The 12,993-nt window shown below is 63.5% G+C and overlaps 1 protein-coding gene and 1 long non-coding RNA gene across 3 annotated transcripts; one reads left to right on the top strand and one right to left on the bottom strand.

Annotated features, from left to right (window-relative positions):
* Window positions 1-787: 787 nt before the first annotated feature.
* On the bottom strand, window positions 788-4,709 carry LOC120762928 (uncharacterized). 2 transcript variants are annotated; one of them, XR_005703996.1, is made up of 4 exons: window positions 4,627-4,701; window positions 4,148-4,254; window positions 1,523-1,671; window positions 788-937 (listed from the first exon to the last, which is right to left on the bottom strand). It is a non-coding gene; the product is annotated as an uncharacterized LOC120762928 (long non-coding RNA). The 2 variants fall into 2 exon arrangements; XR_005703995.1 differs by lacking the exon at window positions 4,148-4,254 and having other exon boundaries at window positions 4,627-4,709.
* Window positions 4,710-8,584: 3,875 nt separating this feature from the next.
* Window positions 8,585-12,877, top strand: EPS8L3 (EPS8 like 3). Its single transcript, XM_040085936.1, has 17 exons — window positions 8,585-8,625; window positions 8,710-8,783; window positions 8,879-8,943; window positions 9,028-9,183; window positions 9,638-9,775; window positions 9,849-9,925; window positions 10,444-10,681; window positions 10,756-10,855; window positions 10,945-11,009; window positions 11,290-11,399; window positions 11,498-11,632; window positions 11,726-11,938; window positions 12,019-12,115; window positions 12,213-12,326; window positions 12,414-12,493; window positions 12,589-12,721; window positions 12,860-12,877. Exons 1-17 carry the CDS (start codon window positions 8,585-8,587, stop codon window positions 12,875-12,877), a joined length of 1,854 nt encoding a protein of 617 aa, XP_039941870.1.
* Window positions 12,878-12,993: the final 116 nt, after the last annotated feature.

The following is a 12,993-nucleotide window of genomic DNA, read 5'->3' as shown; positions in this document are numbered from 1 at the left end:
TGGAAGTGAGCCGGCTCTTCCCAGGGCAGAGCCCTCAGCCCTCCAGCCAGCCAGGCTCAGGCTCCAACCCATCATTCCACTCCAATCCATTGCTCCACTCCAATCCATCGCTCCACTCCAGTCCATCGTTCTGCTCCAATCCAATCCATCGCTCTGTTCCAAACCATCGTTCCACTCCAATCCATTGTTCCACTCCAATCCATCATTCCTCTCCAATCCATCATTCCAGCTCCAAGCCATCGTTCTGCTCCAATCTGTTGTTCCAGTTCCAATCCATCGTTCCAGCCCCAATCCATTGTTCTGCTCCAATCCATAGTTCCAGCTCCAATCCATCACTCTAGCTCCAGTCCATCGTTCTGCTCCAATCCATGGTTCCAGCTCCAATCCATCGTTCTGCTCCAATCCATCCCTCCAGCCCCAATCCATCGTTCTGCTCCAATTCATCCCTCCAGCTCCAATCCATCCCTCCAGCCCCAATCCCTCCCTCCAGCCCCAATCCCTCCCTCCAGCCCCAACCCCTCTCTCCAGCCCCAATCCATCCCTCCAGGCCCAATCCATCCCTCCAGGCCCAATCCATCCCTCCAGGCCCAATCCCTCTCTCCAGCCCCAATCCATCCCTCCAGCCCCAATCCATCGTTCTGCTCCAATCCATCCCTCCAGGCCCAATCCCTCCCTCCAGGCCCAATCCCTCCCTCCAGCACCCATCCATCATTCCAGCCCAAATCCCTCCCTCCAGCCCCAATCCATCCCTCCAGCCCCAATCCCTCGCTCCAGCCCCAATCCCTCCCTCCAGCCCCAATCCCTCTTCCCAGAGTCTTTTCCCTCCCCGGGTGGGTGCTGCTGGTCCTGGGCACCCCGGGACCTGTGATCCCCAATTCCAGTGCTGGAGCCGGCTGGATCCCGGTCCTCCCCAGAGCAATGGGATGCTGCTGGAGAACTGAAAAAAGAGGGGGGGAAAAAAATCAGCAAAATTACAAAAGAAAAGAAAACAGCTCTAAGGGTGACGGCAGTGATGGTGCCGCAGGGAGCATCCATACAGGATGGGGTCAGGATGCCATGGGAAGGGATCTCCTCTCCCTCTGCCCCATGGACCTGGCTCCCTGTAGTTCCACCACCCTGGAAGCTAGAATCAGGTTGCAATTTATTTTATTATTCTATTCTATCCTATCTATTCTATTCTATTCCACTCTAAGTTTTTTATCCATTTCATTTTGTTTATTTTATTTATTTTATTGAATTTAATTTCTTTATGTTATTTATTTTATTTATCTAATTTATTTTTTAATTCAGTGTACTTAATTTTATCATCTTTCTTCTCTTCATTTCCTTCATTTCCTATTATTTAATTTCACTTAAATGGCAGCAATTGCTCGATTTCAGCATGTAGATGTAGAAAATTTCCTTTTTAAGGGCTGGGGTCTCTCCGAGCCCTGCCCATCGCGGCTGCTGCCCTCAGCCCTTCACGGAGGGGCCCCAGGAGAATCCTGCACCTGCAGGGGCTGAATCCCGATCCCAGTCCCACCTGCAGTGCCAGACCCCGGCGTGGCTCAGGGACCCTCTGCTCTCTGCTGGCCCAGCCTTGGCCAAGGCGTCTCCACCCAGAGCAGCCGGAGCGTTGAGGAAGAGGAGGCACCGGCGTGGGTCCCGTTTTCCCCCAGGAGCACCCTCATCCTGCCGAGGAAACAGCAAGGATCCCCCTGGGAAGCTGCTGGGAGCATCTCAGGAGGCATCAGCCACATCCCAGCTCCATGGACCTTGGCTTTCCTTCTTCCCTGTCCCTCAAAGGCACTTTGAGACTGAGCCAGGGCTGGGGGATGCCCAGGTGACAAATTCCTCCCCAGGGGTTTCCTCTGGCTCCTCCTGACCAGGGAACGGGCAGAGTTGTTTCTCAAACTGTGGAGGCCCAGGGGTTTATCCCCAAGGCAGCAGTGCCTCCACCCTGGAGGGGCCGAGGAAAACGGGGAGAGATCCCCTTTGAGATCATGGCAAGGAAAACCTCTCTCCCCTGGGCCTTTGCAGACACATGTTAATATTTCTTGGGTTTTGTTGTTCCCTTGGTTTGTTAAGTTTATGTCACCCTGATGCCGTGTATGCACCCATGCTAGAACATTCCTCCTGCCCTTGAGCCCCATTGGGTTAAAAGTGCTGCAGGGTTCCATCCCTGGAACCCCATTAGTTCCCTCAGTTTATATTTAATTTTATAGTGCACCCTGACCTCAGACCTGCCCCATTAGTCTCATTTATAACCCTGTGCCCTTGGCCTCCTCCTCCTCACTCTCACCCCCGGATTTTACTTGAGGTTTTTGTGTCCCTGAACCTCAACTCCTGGTCCCTGGACGCCTTGGCTATTCCTGCCTGTGTTCCTGAAGAAACAGCTCTGGGGTTTTCAGACAGAAGCCCCTCCCTTCTCTCAGCTGTGGGATATTTTGCAGCGGCGCCGGGGGCTCAGAGACGCCCTGGCTCTCCAGGGCCAGGCACCGCTCTCAGGCTGCTACATCAATCCATCCATGGATCACCTGGGTTTGCTCTTCCTTTGCCTTTGCCACATCTACTGCTGCCACAGACACCCGGCATCTTCCAAACCAGGATGAAAAGCGGCAGGATTTGGGTTGGATTCAGGCTGGAGATGCTGCCTGGGGCTGGCAAACCATGGACAGAGTGAGTGTCCCTGACTCCAGAGGCTGGATACTCTTCTTCAAAATTTCACATTTTGGACCAATTTTAGGACCTGATCAACCTATTCCTGGACAGAGGGAGGTCCTGGATATTCACATCGTCCAAGGGCACAGCCCTCCCGATGTCCAGCAGGAGCTGCACTGGCTGGAATAGGATGAGTTCCTCCTCCTGTTCAGCTTCCCATGGGAGCCAAGCAACAGGAGAGGCCAAACGCTTCCTGCTCCTAATATTTATCAATGGAATTATATTTTCTGGAAGGAAACAGTTGGTTTTGGGGGTGAAAAAATCCAGTTTGTGTCCCAGCCAGCCTGGACCATGTTGGAAGCAATGCTGGGGGACCTGGACCCCAGTCCTGTGACTTCTGCGGGGTGTCCAGGGGCAAGGGGGAGAGATGTCAGCTGACGGCAGGAGCAGCAGTTGGAGTTTTGCTAAAACCCCTCACCCCGCTCCAAACGGCTCCCAAAGGCTCTCCTGGGAGCTCCGTGCCTTTCCTCCACGCCGCCCCGGGGGAGGAAGGACGCACGGACGGTTCCGTGGGAGGAGGATCCCACCTACGCAGCTCCTGCCGTGGGCTCCCCGCACCCCGCGGAGGGCAGCTGCTCCCCCTTTCACAACTTCCTCCAGAGTGCAACACCCCCGACCCGTGCTGGGCGTCACGTTCCGCACCCATCCCCGCCCCAGGGACCTCGGGGGGGTTCCCGACCGTCTCGGTTTGGAGGACAGGTATCTGCTAGGGAGAGGCGGGGCCTCTCTAGGAATGGGGAATTCCAATCCCTTCCCTCCGAGTTATTGTAATTTAGAGGATTAATGGGGCTTTTCAGGCAGAGCTATGGGGAAAGGAATAACAGTTCTTCACTAGTAAATATAACAGGACAAACAAACAACAAAAACTACGGCATTAATAATAAACAGAACCGGGAACCGGCCATCCACTCCCATGCCCAGAGCAAAAAAAAAAATCACCCCCAGCTCCCTCAGCTCCTTTTCCCTCCCCCAAAACTCTCGTTATTTTCCCCCACGTCTTTTCTGTTGGTCAAGCACCATCCGAGCACCAGCGCTTTGTCTCTTAGCAACTCATGGGGGAAATTCTTTAAGACAAAAAGGAACAAACCTAACTCCCAACACCGACCCCATCCCATGGCCCACGGGGTGTCCGGGAATGCTGACTCAGCAGCACATTCCCACGGGAAGGGAACGCGCCCATCCCACCCCACCACTGCACCCCTCCTCCCTGGAAAGGTGCCGTGGGAATGGGGTTTTCTTCCCTGGAAAAACTATCCCTGGCACCCTTGAGCCCATTCTGCTGCTCCCCATCATGGCCACAAGCTCAGCGTCCTTGGGTTCACCTGTGGGAACGATGGGTTTGGGTTTATGTTTAGGTTTGGGTTTGGATTTGGGTTTACGTTTATGTTTAGGTTTAGGTTTGGGTTCCTGCCCAGCTCCAGGTGCTCCATCCACCCAGGAAACTCACCTTGTTTTCTTCCAAGGAAGAGCTGGGATTCCTGAGTTTTGCTCAGCACCTTTTGCTGCCATTCCAAGATCACTCAGATCCCAGGATGGGGGATTTGGGGCTCATCCCTAAATTTGGGGCATTTAGGGGTGGAGGAACATTCCAAGGCCCAGATCCCACTACTAGAGAGGCGCTGCTCTGGCAGAGCGTGTCAGGAATCGTTTGGATTAGGTTTGCTGCTGCATGTGGAAGCCATGAGGAGGAGGGAAGGGCTGGGAAGCAGGATGGAGAGGTAAAGAAGACACCAGCTCTTCCATGAGGGAATTCATCCCAATGCCAAAATCGGAGGGGAAAAAGCCAATTCCCACCTTTCCTTGCTTCCCTCACTTGGATCCCAGGGCATCAGGGACCCATTCCCAGTGCTGGAGGGGAACATGGAATAACCGTGGAGGTGTGACCTCCCTGACCTCCCTCCCTGCCCTCTCCCAGACCACGCTTACCCCACATCCAGCCTTCCCCTGGCACCCGGGGTGTGGGAAATGTGGGAAACACCTCCAAACCCTCGGGATTCTCAGGGGCTTGGCCACCCCTGAGCAGGATTTAACCTGCTCATTTGCATGCCCTCATCACCTCTAATTAAATCCATGTGGTGCCACTGTCCTGTCAGCACCCCCTATCCCTGGAAATCCCCGGGTTGTGCTGCCAGATGACAGAGGGTGGGAAAAAACCAGGATGGGTCCCACACACAGGAGTGGCCATGGGCACACTGCTTTTTCCCGCTTCACGCTAAAAATAAGAAGGTTGTTGCAGGTTTGTGGCCAAAGCCATGGGGCTGTGAAGGAAAACCAGCTCTTTTTGTGGCCACAGGGCTCCTGGCCTGTCCCTGGCCTGGGATCAAAGTCAAGATCACCCAGGTGACAGGTCCCTAACGCTCTGCAGCACGTGCATCTCCCTCGCTGAAATCCAAAATATTTCTATTTTAGCCTCCTCAGGGCTCAGGTCAGACTGTGGACACCCCTGGCTGAGCCAGACATGGGCACGTCACCCCCAGAGCCCCCCAGATGTCACCCCCTCACCACCTCCATCTCCACTGGAAATGGGAGAGGGAAAACAAACCAGCCCCAGGGATGTCACCAGGGGGCTGGGGAAGTGGACAGGTGAAAAAAGCTCCACGGATTTTGTCTTGCTCCTCTGAAGAGACGGGATCAGCACGCTGGAAAACCAGGAGGAGGCAGAGCAGTGTGGGCCAGGACGCGCCACAGCTACAGAGCCAAGAGCACCAGGCTCAGGACTGGCACTTCAGGGGATGCTCTTGGGGTGGCTCCAGGGATATTCCCCGGGAAGGGAGGGGGTTGGGGGCAGCACTGAAACGGGACCCTCAGGAATGGAAGGGGAAACGACACCCAGTGACGCCCAGTGACACCCAGTGACACCCAGCACAAAGGGACCCGCAGGGCATTGTGCCAGGCCGACCCAGGGACACACCAAGGCCGATGTGGAGGCAGGGTGACAGTGAAGTGTCACCCAGCACCCCTCTGCCCTTCCCTGTGTCACCCCCGGACAGCGCGTGAGCCCGGCAGCTGCGACAGTTGCCGCTGTCACCGCCCGTCACTGTCCCCACCGAGGACACCCCGCGGAGGGCAGGACCTGCGGCTTTGTGCATCTCTGGGAGGTGCAGCCCTGGGGCTGCGCTTTGTGTCACCACACCCGTGTCACCACACCCGTGTCACCACACCCGTGTCGCGACGCCACGCCGCTGGTCCGAGCCGGGGAGTCCGATCCCACACCGTTCCCCGGGCCCTGAGGGGTTAAACGTCCCCAGCCATCCCCAAAATGACGAAGGGACGCTGGTGCCCAGCAATTAGGTGACAGATCCGGGTACACCGCAGCCCGGGCTGGTGACGCGAGGACGGATCCAGGCTGGCGGGCGGTTTGTGCCTGGCTGGCACCCAGCCCCCGGAGCCGCGGCTGCTTCCCGGCCCCGCGGCCTCATGGCACCTGGCCGGGAGCGATGTGTCACCGGGAATTCCAGGCACCCGTGGCTCTGTGGTCCCCCTCTGCCCGGTGACCCCACGAAATGCCCCAGCCCCGTGTTGTCTCCGGTGGGGTGTCCCCGCTGGGGACAGGATGATGTCCCCACAGCTGTCCCCGTGCCGGGTGTGTTGCGCCCTCCCCAGGAGCAGAAATGGGGATGCGGATTGAGGCCGTTTCCCTCCCCGAAGCGGCTGCGCTTTGGGGTCAGTTCTCAGATTTAGCTCATTTTGATGCTGGGGGTTTCAAAACCTGAAATAGGAAAAGATTTCGGTGTCTCCAGGAGACTCTGGAGACTCTGGAGGCTCCGAGCCCCGTCCTGGCTCTTCCCAAGGGGTTGGTGTCCCCTGGGGAATTCCCGAGCCTGGGGAAGGGCGAGGGGGACACAGCCGGGTTGAGGATGTCCGGGGAATTGTGGCCTCCGGCGGGGAATTGAGGAGAAAAACAACAAAAAGGGGGGTTTGTAGTGTATCTGCAGCCGGTGCCGTTCCCAGTTTACCCAGTGGGGTGACTGGGAGGAGCTGGGACGGGGCGGGGCGAGCGCTCCGGCCCCGCCGGGGGTGGGGACGGAGGGGCCGCGGTCCTGGGCGCTGCTGGGGGGTTCGCAGCGGTAAATCGGGAGGGGGAGACTGGACTTTAGAGGAGATGTAACCCGAAATCTCCCGCGGGGATCACAGGCGGTCCCTCGTGTCACCCCGACCCGAGGAGCGTCACCCGAATGTCCCCAGCGCCAGGGACTCCGCTGGTGCCAGAGGCGCTAGCAGGGCGTGGGACCCTGCACAGCTGGGTCTCCACATCTGGGGGATGAACACATCTGGGGGGTGCGCACATCTGGGGGATGCACACCTTGGGGGATGCACACATCTGGGGGATGCACACCTCGGGGGGGTCGCACACCTCGGGGGGTCACACATCTGGGGATGCACACATCTGGGGGATGCACACATCTGGGGATGCACACCTCGGGGAGGGTCACACGTCTGGGGATGCACACATCTGGGGGATCCACACCTCGGGGGGTCACACATCTGGGGGAGCTACACGAGCCTCACACACCTGAGGCTCCCACCCGGGGATGGCGGCGGCACCGCCGAGGGGGGCTGCACATCTGGGCCGCTCGCGCATCTGGCGCTCCCCCCACGCGGGGTCACACATCTGGGGGGTGACACGGGAACGTGCTTCCCCCTGGCGGCCGCAGGTGGGAACTGCACCCCGCCCCGCCCCGAATGGGGAAACTGAGGCACGACCCCGGCGCCCCGTCCCCGCCCCCTTTGGGGGGGAACTCGCGGCTCCCCAAAGCCGGCTCCCCGCTCTTCTGCCGTGCGTGTCTGCCGCCGGTCCCCGAACACTCCCAGAGGGGGCCGCCTGCTCCGTGTGACGCCTGGGGGATGCAGGACGCCAGGGCCCCTCCGTGCTGGGCTCGGTTTGGTCCACAAACCTGGGGGAACAAAGGAGAGAGAAGGCCAGGCTGGATGTGACAGCCCGAGGGACTGGGGAGCACCGATGGGACTCTCGGGGACGCGGGGGACACGGCCCAGCTGATCCACCACACCTCAAGTTGCGCCGGAGAAGCCAAAAGGCTTCAGATGACCCCAAAGCCCACAGCTGTGTGCCGGGAGAAGGGGTTCAGGGGGTCACTCCAGTCCCACGGACACCACCCCGGCCACCAGTGTCCCCCAGCCAGGCTGACCCACGGCTCTGGGGATGACGGCTCCCTGCATCCATCCTTCACCCGAATCCTGGGGCCTCGCCCCGGCCCCGGCCCCTTCCTCAGCACAAACCGCGCTGCGAGGGTTTTCCTGGCAGTGACAGCTCTGGGGTGAGCCGCGGGCGAGGGCACAGAGTCCTGCGAGTGACAGGGGCGGGTCCTGCCAGGCGGGATGTCAGCGGCACCCAGCCCCGGGCTGGGGGACCCTGGGGTGGGGGCGCCCCGGGTGCGCTCCCCGCTGGCTGCCCCGGGGCCAGCACGGCCTCCCTCGGGCTGGGGGGCCCGGGGCCGCTGCAGAGGTGGTGGCTGTGCCAGGTGCTTTTGTCCCCCCCGTCCCTCCCCGCTTTAATGAGAGGGCAAAGAGCAGGAGGGTGCGGTGCCGGTGACGAGCCCGTGTCCCCTGCCCGTGTCACCCTCCGCAGCCACAGCCCGAGCGGCGGAGCCAGCGATCGAGGTGAGCGGGGATTCCCCGGGGCAGCGACCCCATCTCGGGACGTGGGGGTTCGGCTCCGGCCGCCGGGTGACCCCTCGGGGCCGGGCTGGAGCAGGGGGACTGCGGCTGCAGGGTCGGGGGGGTCCCGGTGGCCCCCAGGGCCGCGGCACCGGTGGGGGAGGGGTGGCACGTCCCTCAGGGGCTTGGGGACACACTGGAGGTGACACAGGGACCGTGCTCAGGACCCCACGGCAGGATCGAGACGCTCTTGCCGCTCCCCGGCAGGATGGGAGACCCGTTCGGCCGCTGGAGCAGCGGCCCCGCACGGTGAGCGGGCGGGGGGCGGGCGGGGCGCCGCAGCGGGACCCCCGGAGGGTGCGGGGCGTCTCAAGGTCCCTCTGCTCCCCCCAGGAGTGAATATGACGACAGGACCCCCCTCGGACGTTCCAACAGCTTCGCCCGCCTCACCGGGAAAAGCATCTACAGTGAGTGAGGGCTGCCCCCCAAAAACCCCTCCGATCCCCCCCCCCCCCGCCGCGCCCAGCTTGTCGCTGTCACCTCACCCTGCGTGCGCCCTCAGACCAGCGCAAGGACTACGGGCAGACGCTGCTCAAGCTCCAGAACGATTTCCAGCACCACGTTGAGGTAGGAGCCCCCTCAAACGGCGCCGCGCCCCCCAGGCTGGCCGGGGGACCCCCGTGACACCCAGGGGCGCCGCGTTCCCCGCAGCACCTGCTCACGATGCACCTGGAGCGGGAGCTCCGCAGCGCCGAGGATTGTCTGTGGCGGCTGAGGGAGCTGGAGGAGCAGGGGCGCATCTGGGGGCAGGATGTCATCCTGGAGCTCAGGGACCAGGAGCTGGTGCTGAGCGATGTGGAGAGCAAGGTACCCCCCGGCCGGGGCACCCCCAAAACCTGGCACCCTCTGGCCGTGGAACCCTTCGGCGATGTGCCCCCACAAAGCCTGGTACCCCTCGAATCCTGGGATCCCCCGAGCAAGGCAGCCCCAAAGCCCAGCACTCCTCAACCAGGGCACCCCTTGAACCTCGGTACCCCCAGGTCAGGGTATTCCCTGAATCCCGGGATCCCCTGGCTATGGGAACCCCCCAGATCCCGGTCCCCTTGGTCCAGGTATCCCCAAACCCCAGCACACCCCAGTGCCCCCCACCCTGGCAGCTCCCGCACCCCCAGTGTGGGCACCCCCCGGTCTGGCACCCACAACCCTGCCCCACCCCAGCCTCAGCCCCCCAAACTCTGCTATCCCCCCACAAAACCTCACAACCCCGCTTTAACCCTTTCCCAGCCGTTGGGGTGAGCGCTCCGTTTTCCCCCCGTTCCAGGAGGAGCTGGAGGCTTTCCCGCTGGGCAGTGTGCAGGGATGCTCCGCGGGGCTGGACAACACGGTGCTGGCCGTCAGCGTCCAGGAGAGGAACCCGCCGAGGACCAGCGTGCTGCTCTTCCAGTGCGAGCGGCTGGGGGTGAGCCCGGAGCGGGCAGAACTGGGGGGCAGCCCCCCGGAACGGAGGGCTGATGGCAGGGGGTCCGTGCCAGGCAGAGACGCTGAGGAGCAGCTTGGAGAAGGTGTTGAGGCAGAGGAAGGAGGAGCGGAGCAATGACTACGGGCACAGGTATGGGGGGTAAGTGGCTCTGCGGCCCCTCCCTGGAGACAGCCGGACCGGGCCCCCAAGTGTCGCTCCCCAAAGTGGCGGTGAGTCTGGCCACGGTCTCCTCGGGGTCCCACAGCGCCGCAGTGTCCCCCAGAGAGCCCCTCCCTGCCTGTGGGCACAGACCCGCTCCTGAGGGCTCGGGGGGGGGGCCCTTATCCCCAGCTCCCCCATCCCACCCCACCCCCACGATACAACCCCCTTCCCACCCCTCCTCCTCCATCCCTGGGCCCGACCCCCCGCCCATCCACGGGCTCAGATCCCCCTCCCCACTCCCTGTTCCTCATCCCCGTGGGCACAGTGAGTTCCCCGCCCTATTTCCCATCACTGGGCCTACACCCCCCCCTCACCCCGCACTCACGGCCCCCCACACCCCACCCTGGGCACCATCCCCACGCACACAAACCCATCTCCCCCCCGCACCGCCCCCCCTGCTCGGCTCACCCTCACCCTCCCCTCCCGTCCCCCCTGCCCCGGAGCAGCCCGGACGCGCCGCCGAGCCCGGCCCCCCCGTACGCGGCCCCGGAGCACCGGGCAGAGCCCTTCGAGCCCCCCCGGCGTGGGCTGCGCTCCTCGGACTACCGCGAGTCTCGGGCGGGACCGCACCGTGCCTCAGTTTCCCCCGGAGCAGGGCGCGGCGCTGCGGACCCAGACGCCGCCCCGCAGATGCCGCGGGCACGACCCCACGGCCAGGCTGTGTCCGAGGTGGACCGAGATGTGGTAAGTGCCAAGCCGGGCGACCCCCGGTGACGGGGACCCCCGCGGCTCCCACACCGCGCCCCCTGCACCCACAGGAGGTTCTCAACCACGTCCTGGGGGAGCTGGAGCTCTTCGTGGGCCACCTGAAGAGGGCCCTGAGCTCGGCCAGCGCGAAGAAGAAGCAAAAGAAGCCAGGTGGGAAGGGAGGGGGGGTCCCCGGGGGGGCCGCTGGGGGTTCTGGCGTGGCCAGCGCGGTGCCAGCCCCCCCCCCCTCTGCCCCCCAGCGCTGCCCCCCAAGGACGCGTACACGGATTTCTTCCAGAAGCTGAAATACGCCCTCAACCTCACGGTGGGTCCCGATGGGATGGATGGGGGCGGCTGGGGGGATGTGGGGAGGGGGGAAAAATGGGAATGGGGGGGTGTGGGGATGGGGGGGGTGTGGGGATGTGTGGGGCTGTGTGGGCTGAGGGAGCTGTGGGTGAATTCAGGGGCTCCGTGGGGCTGGAGGGGCCGTATGGGGACAAGGCTCTGTGTAGGGATGAGAGGTGTGGGTGCGCTGGGGGGCTCCGTGGGGCTGGGGGGGCTGTGTGAGGATGGGGGGGCTCTGAAGGGACACCCTTTCCCCACAGGGACGGACCCACCGGTACATGACGGACCCCGATCCCCTCGAGCTGCTGCGCCTCATCTTCTCAGCCCTGTCCTTCGTGAGTGCCCCCGGAGCGGTCCCACCCCGCAAAAGGCGAGAGACGGGCGGGGATCGCCCCTCGCTCCCCCCATCCTGGGGAGCACTTTGGGGGTGCTGCTCCAGCCCCGTCCCCTCCAGGTGCTGGCCCACAGCCCCAGCCCCGGCCTGGCCGCGTCCGTGGAGAGTCCGCTGCTGGTGCCGGAGGCGCTGGAATTCCTCGAGGAGAACCTGAGCGATGACGACTACGGCGTCTGGAAGAGCCTCGGCACCGCCTGGAACAAGTCCAGGTGGGGTCCAACCCTCCGAGACCGAGAAAAGGGGGTCTGCATTTGAGGGGGGGGTCACGGCACCCACCCCGGTGCTCTCCCCGGTGGTTGTAGGGCCGAGTACCCCAACGGCGCCCTGGTGCCCGCCTACATCCCGGTGTTTTCTGACGGGTGGCTGCCCCCCGCGATGGAGCAGGAACGCCACGGGGGCCTCCAGGACGCCCCACCGCCTGCCTCAGTTTCCCCAACTCGCCTGCGACACCCTCCCCGGTCCCTGCCCCCCGCACAGCCGCCGGCCGCCGGCTGGAGGGACAATCCCAGCCGAGGGTAAGCGTCCCCCGTTCCCTACGGACGCGGAGGGTCGCGGCCCCCGAGTGGGAACTGATCGACCCCCTCAGCCCTTCCAGATCGCCCCTCCCTGCCCAGGGGCTGGTCCGAGCCCTCTACGACTTCCAGGCCAGGAATTCGCAGGAGCTGAGCGTCAGGAAGGGGGACACGCTGCAGGTAGGAACAGGGGGGGTCCCCCCATGGGTGCTCGTGGGGAGGACGCCGTTGGGACCCCGGGGCGCACCCTGACCCCAACCCGTGTCACCTCCCGCAGGTCTTGGACCAGCAGAGGAAGTGGTGGCTGGTGCAGGACGAGTGGGGGGACAGGGGGCACGTCCCTGGCAACATCCTGGAGCCCCTCCCGGAGCCGGGGTACAGCCCCAGGCAGGTGGGTGTCCCCTCCCCATCCCTTCCCGGCCCCCCCTCACCAGGAGGGGGCTACCCCGGTGTCCCCTCCCTCTGTCCCCCGCTGCAGGACAGCCCCCCCACCCTGCAAGCCGACTCCTCGCCGGCGGAGGTGACAGCCTGGCTGACGGACAAGGGCTTCTCGCGGATGTAGGTGGTCCCTTGAGCCCCCTCCCCGCAAAACCCGCGCGGGTCCATGTGGGGGTGGCGGCACGCCCGGCTCACCCCCGCCCGCCCCCCCGCAGCACGGTGCGCACTTTGGGGGTGCTGCGGGGCCACGAGCTGCTGCAGATGAGCCCGGCCGAGCTGCGAGGGGTCTGCCCCGAGGAGTGGCGGAGGGTCCTCTTCAAGCTGTCCCCCATCCGGACATCCCTGGGGGTGAGGGACTCCCACCGCCGTGTGCCCCCACCCCACCTCGGGACCCTCGGCCCCACGGTCCCCCGCCATCCCCGGGGCTGGGGGTCCCTCATGCCCGCTCCCCATCCCCACACACCCCTCTCTCATCGCCCTCTGCAGATCGGGCCCAGGGACTGAGCCCACGCCGATGTCCTCAGTGTCCCCGCCCCGGGGAACCTCGGGGCGAAGCCACCCCCACATCCCGCCTGGCCCCCCAGGACCGAGAACCGCTCCGTGAAATTAGAGAACGTCCC

The sequence above is a fragment of the Hirundo rustica genome, chromosome 24 (assembly GCF_015227805.2).
Source record: "Hirundo rustica isolate bHirRus1 chromosome 24, bHirRus1.pri.v3, whole genome shotgun sequence".
Classification (NCBI taxonomy): Eukaryota; Metazoa; Chordata; class Aves; order Passeriformes; family Hirundinidae; genus Hirundo; species Hirundo rustica.
The sequence above is the reverse complement of the archived record's forward strand: the minus strand, read 5'-3'. Positions and strand labels throughout refer to the sequence as shown.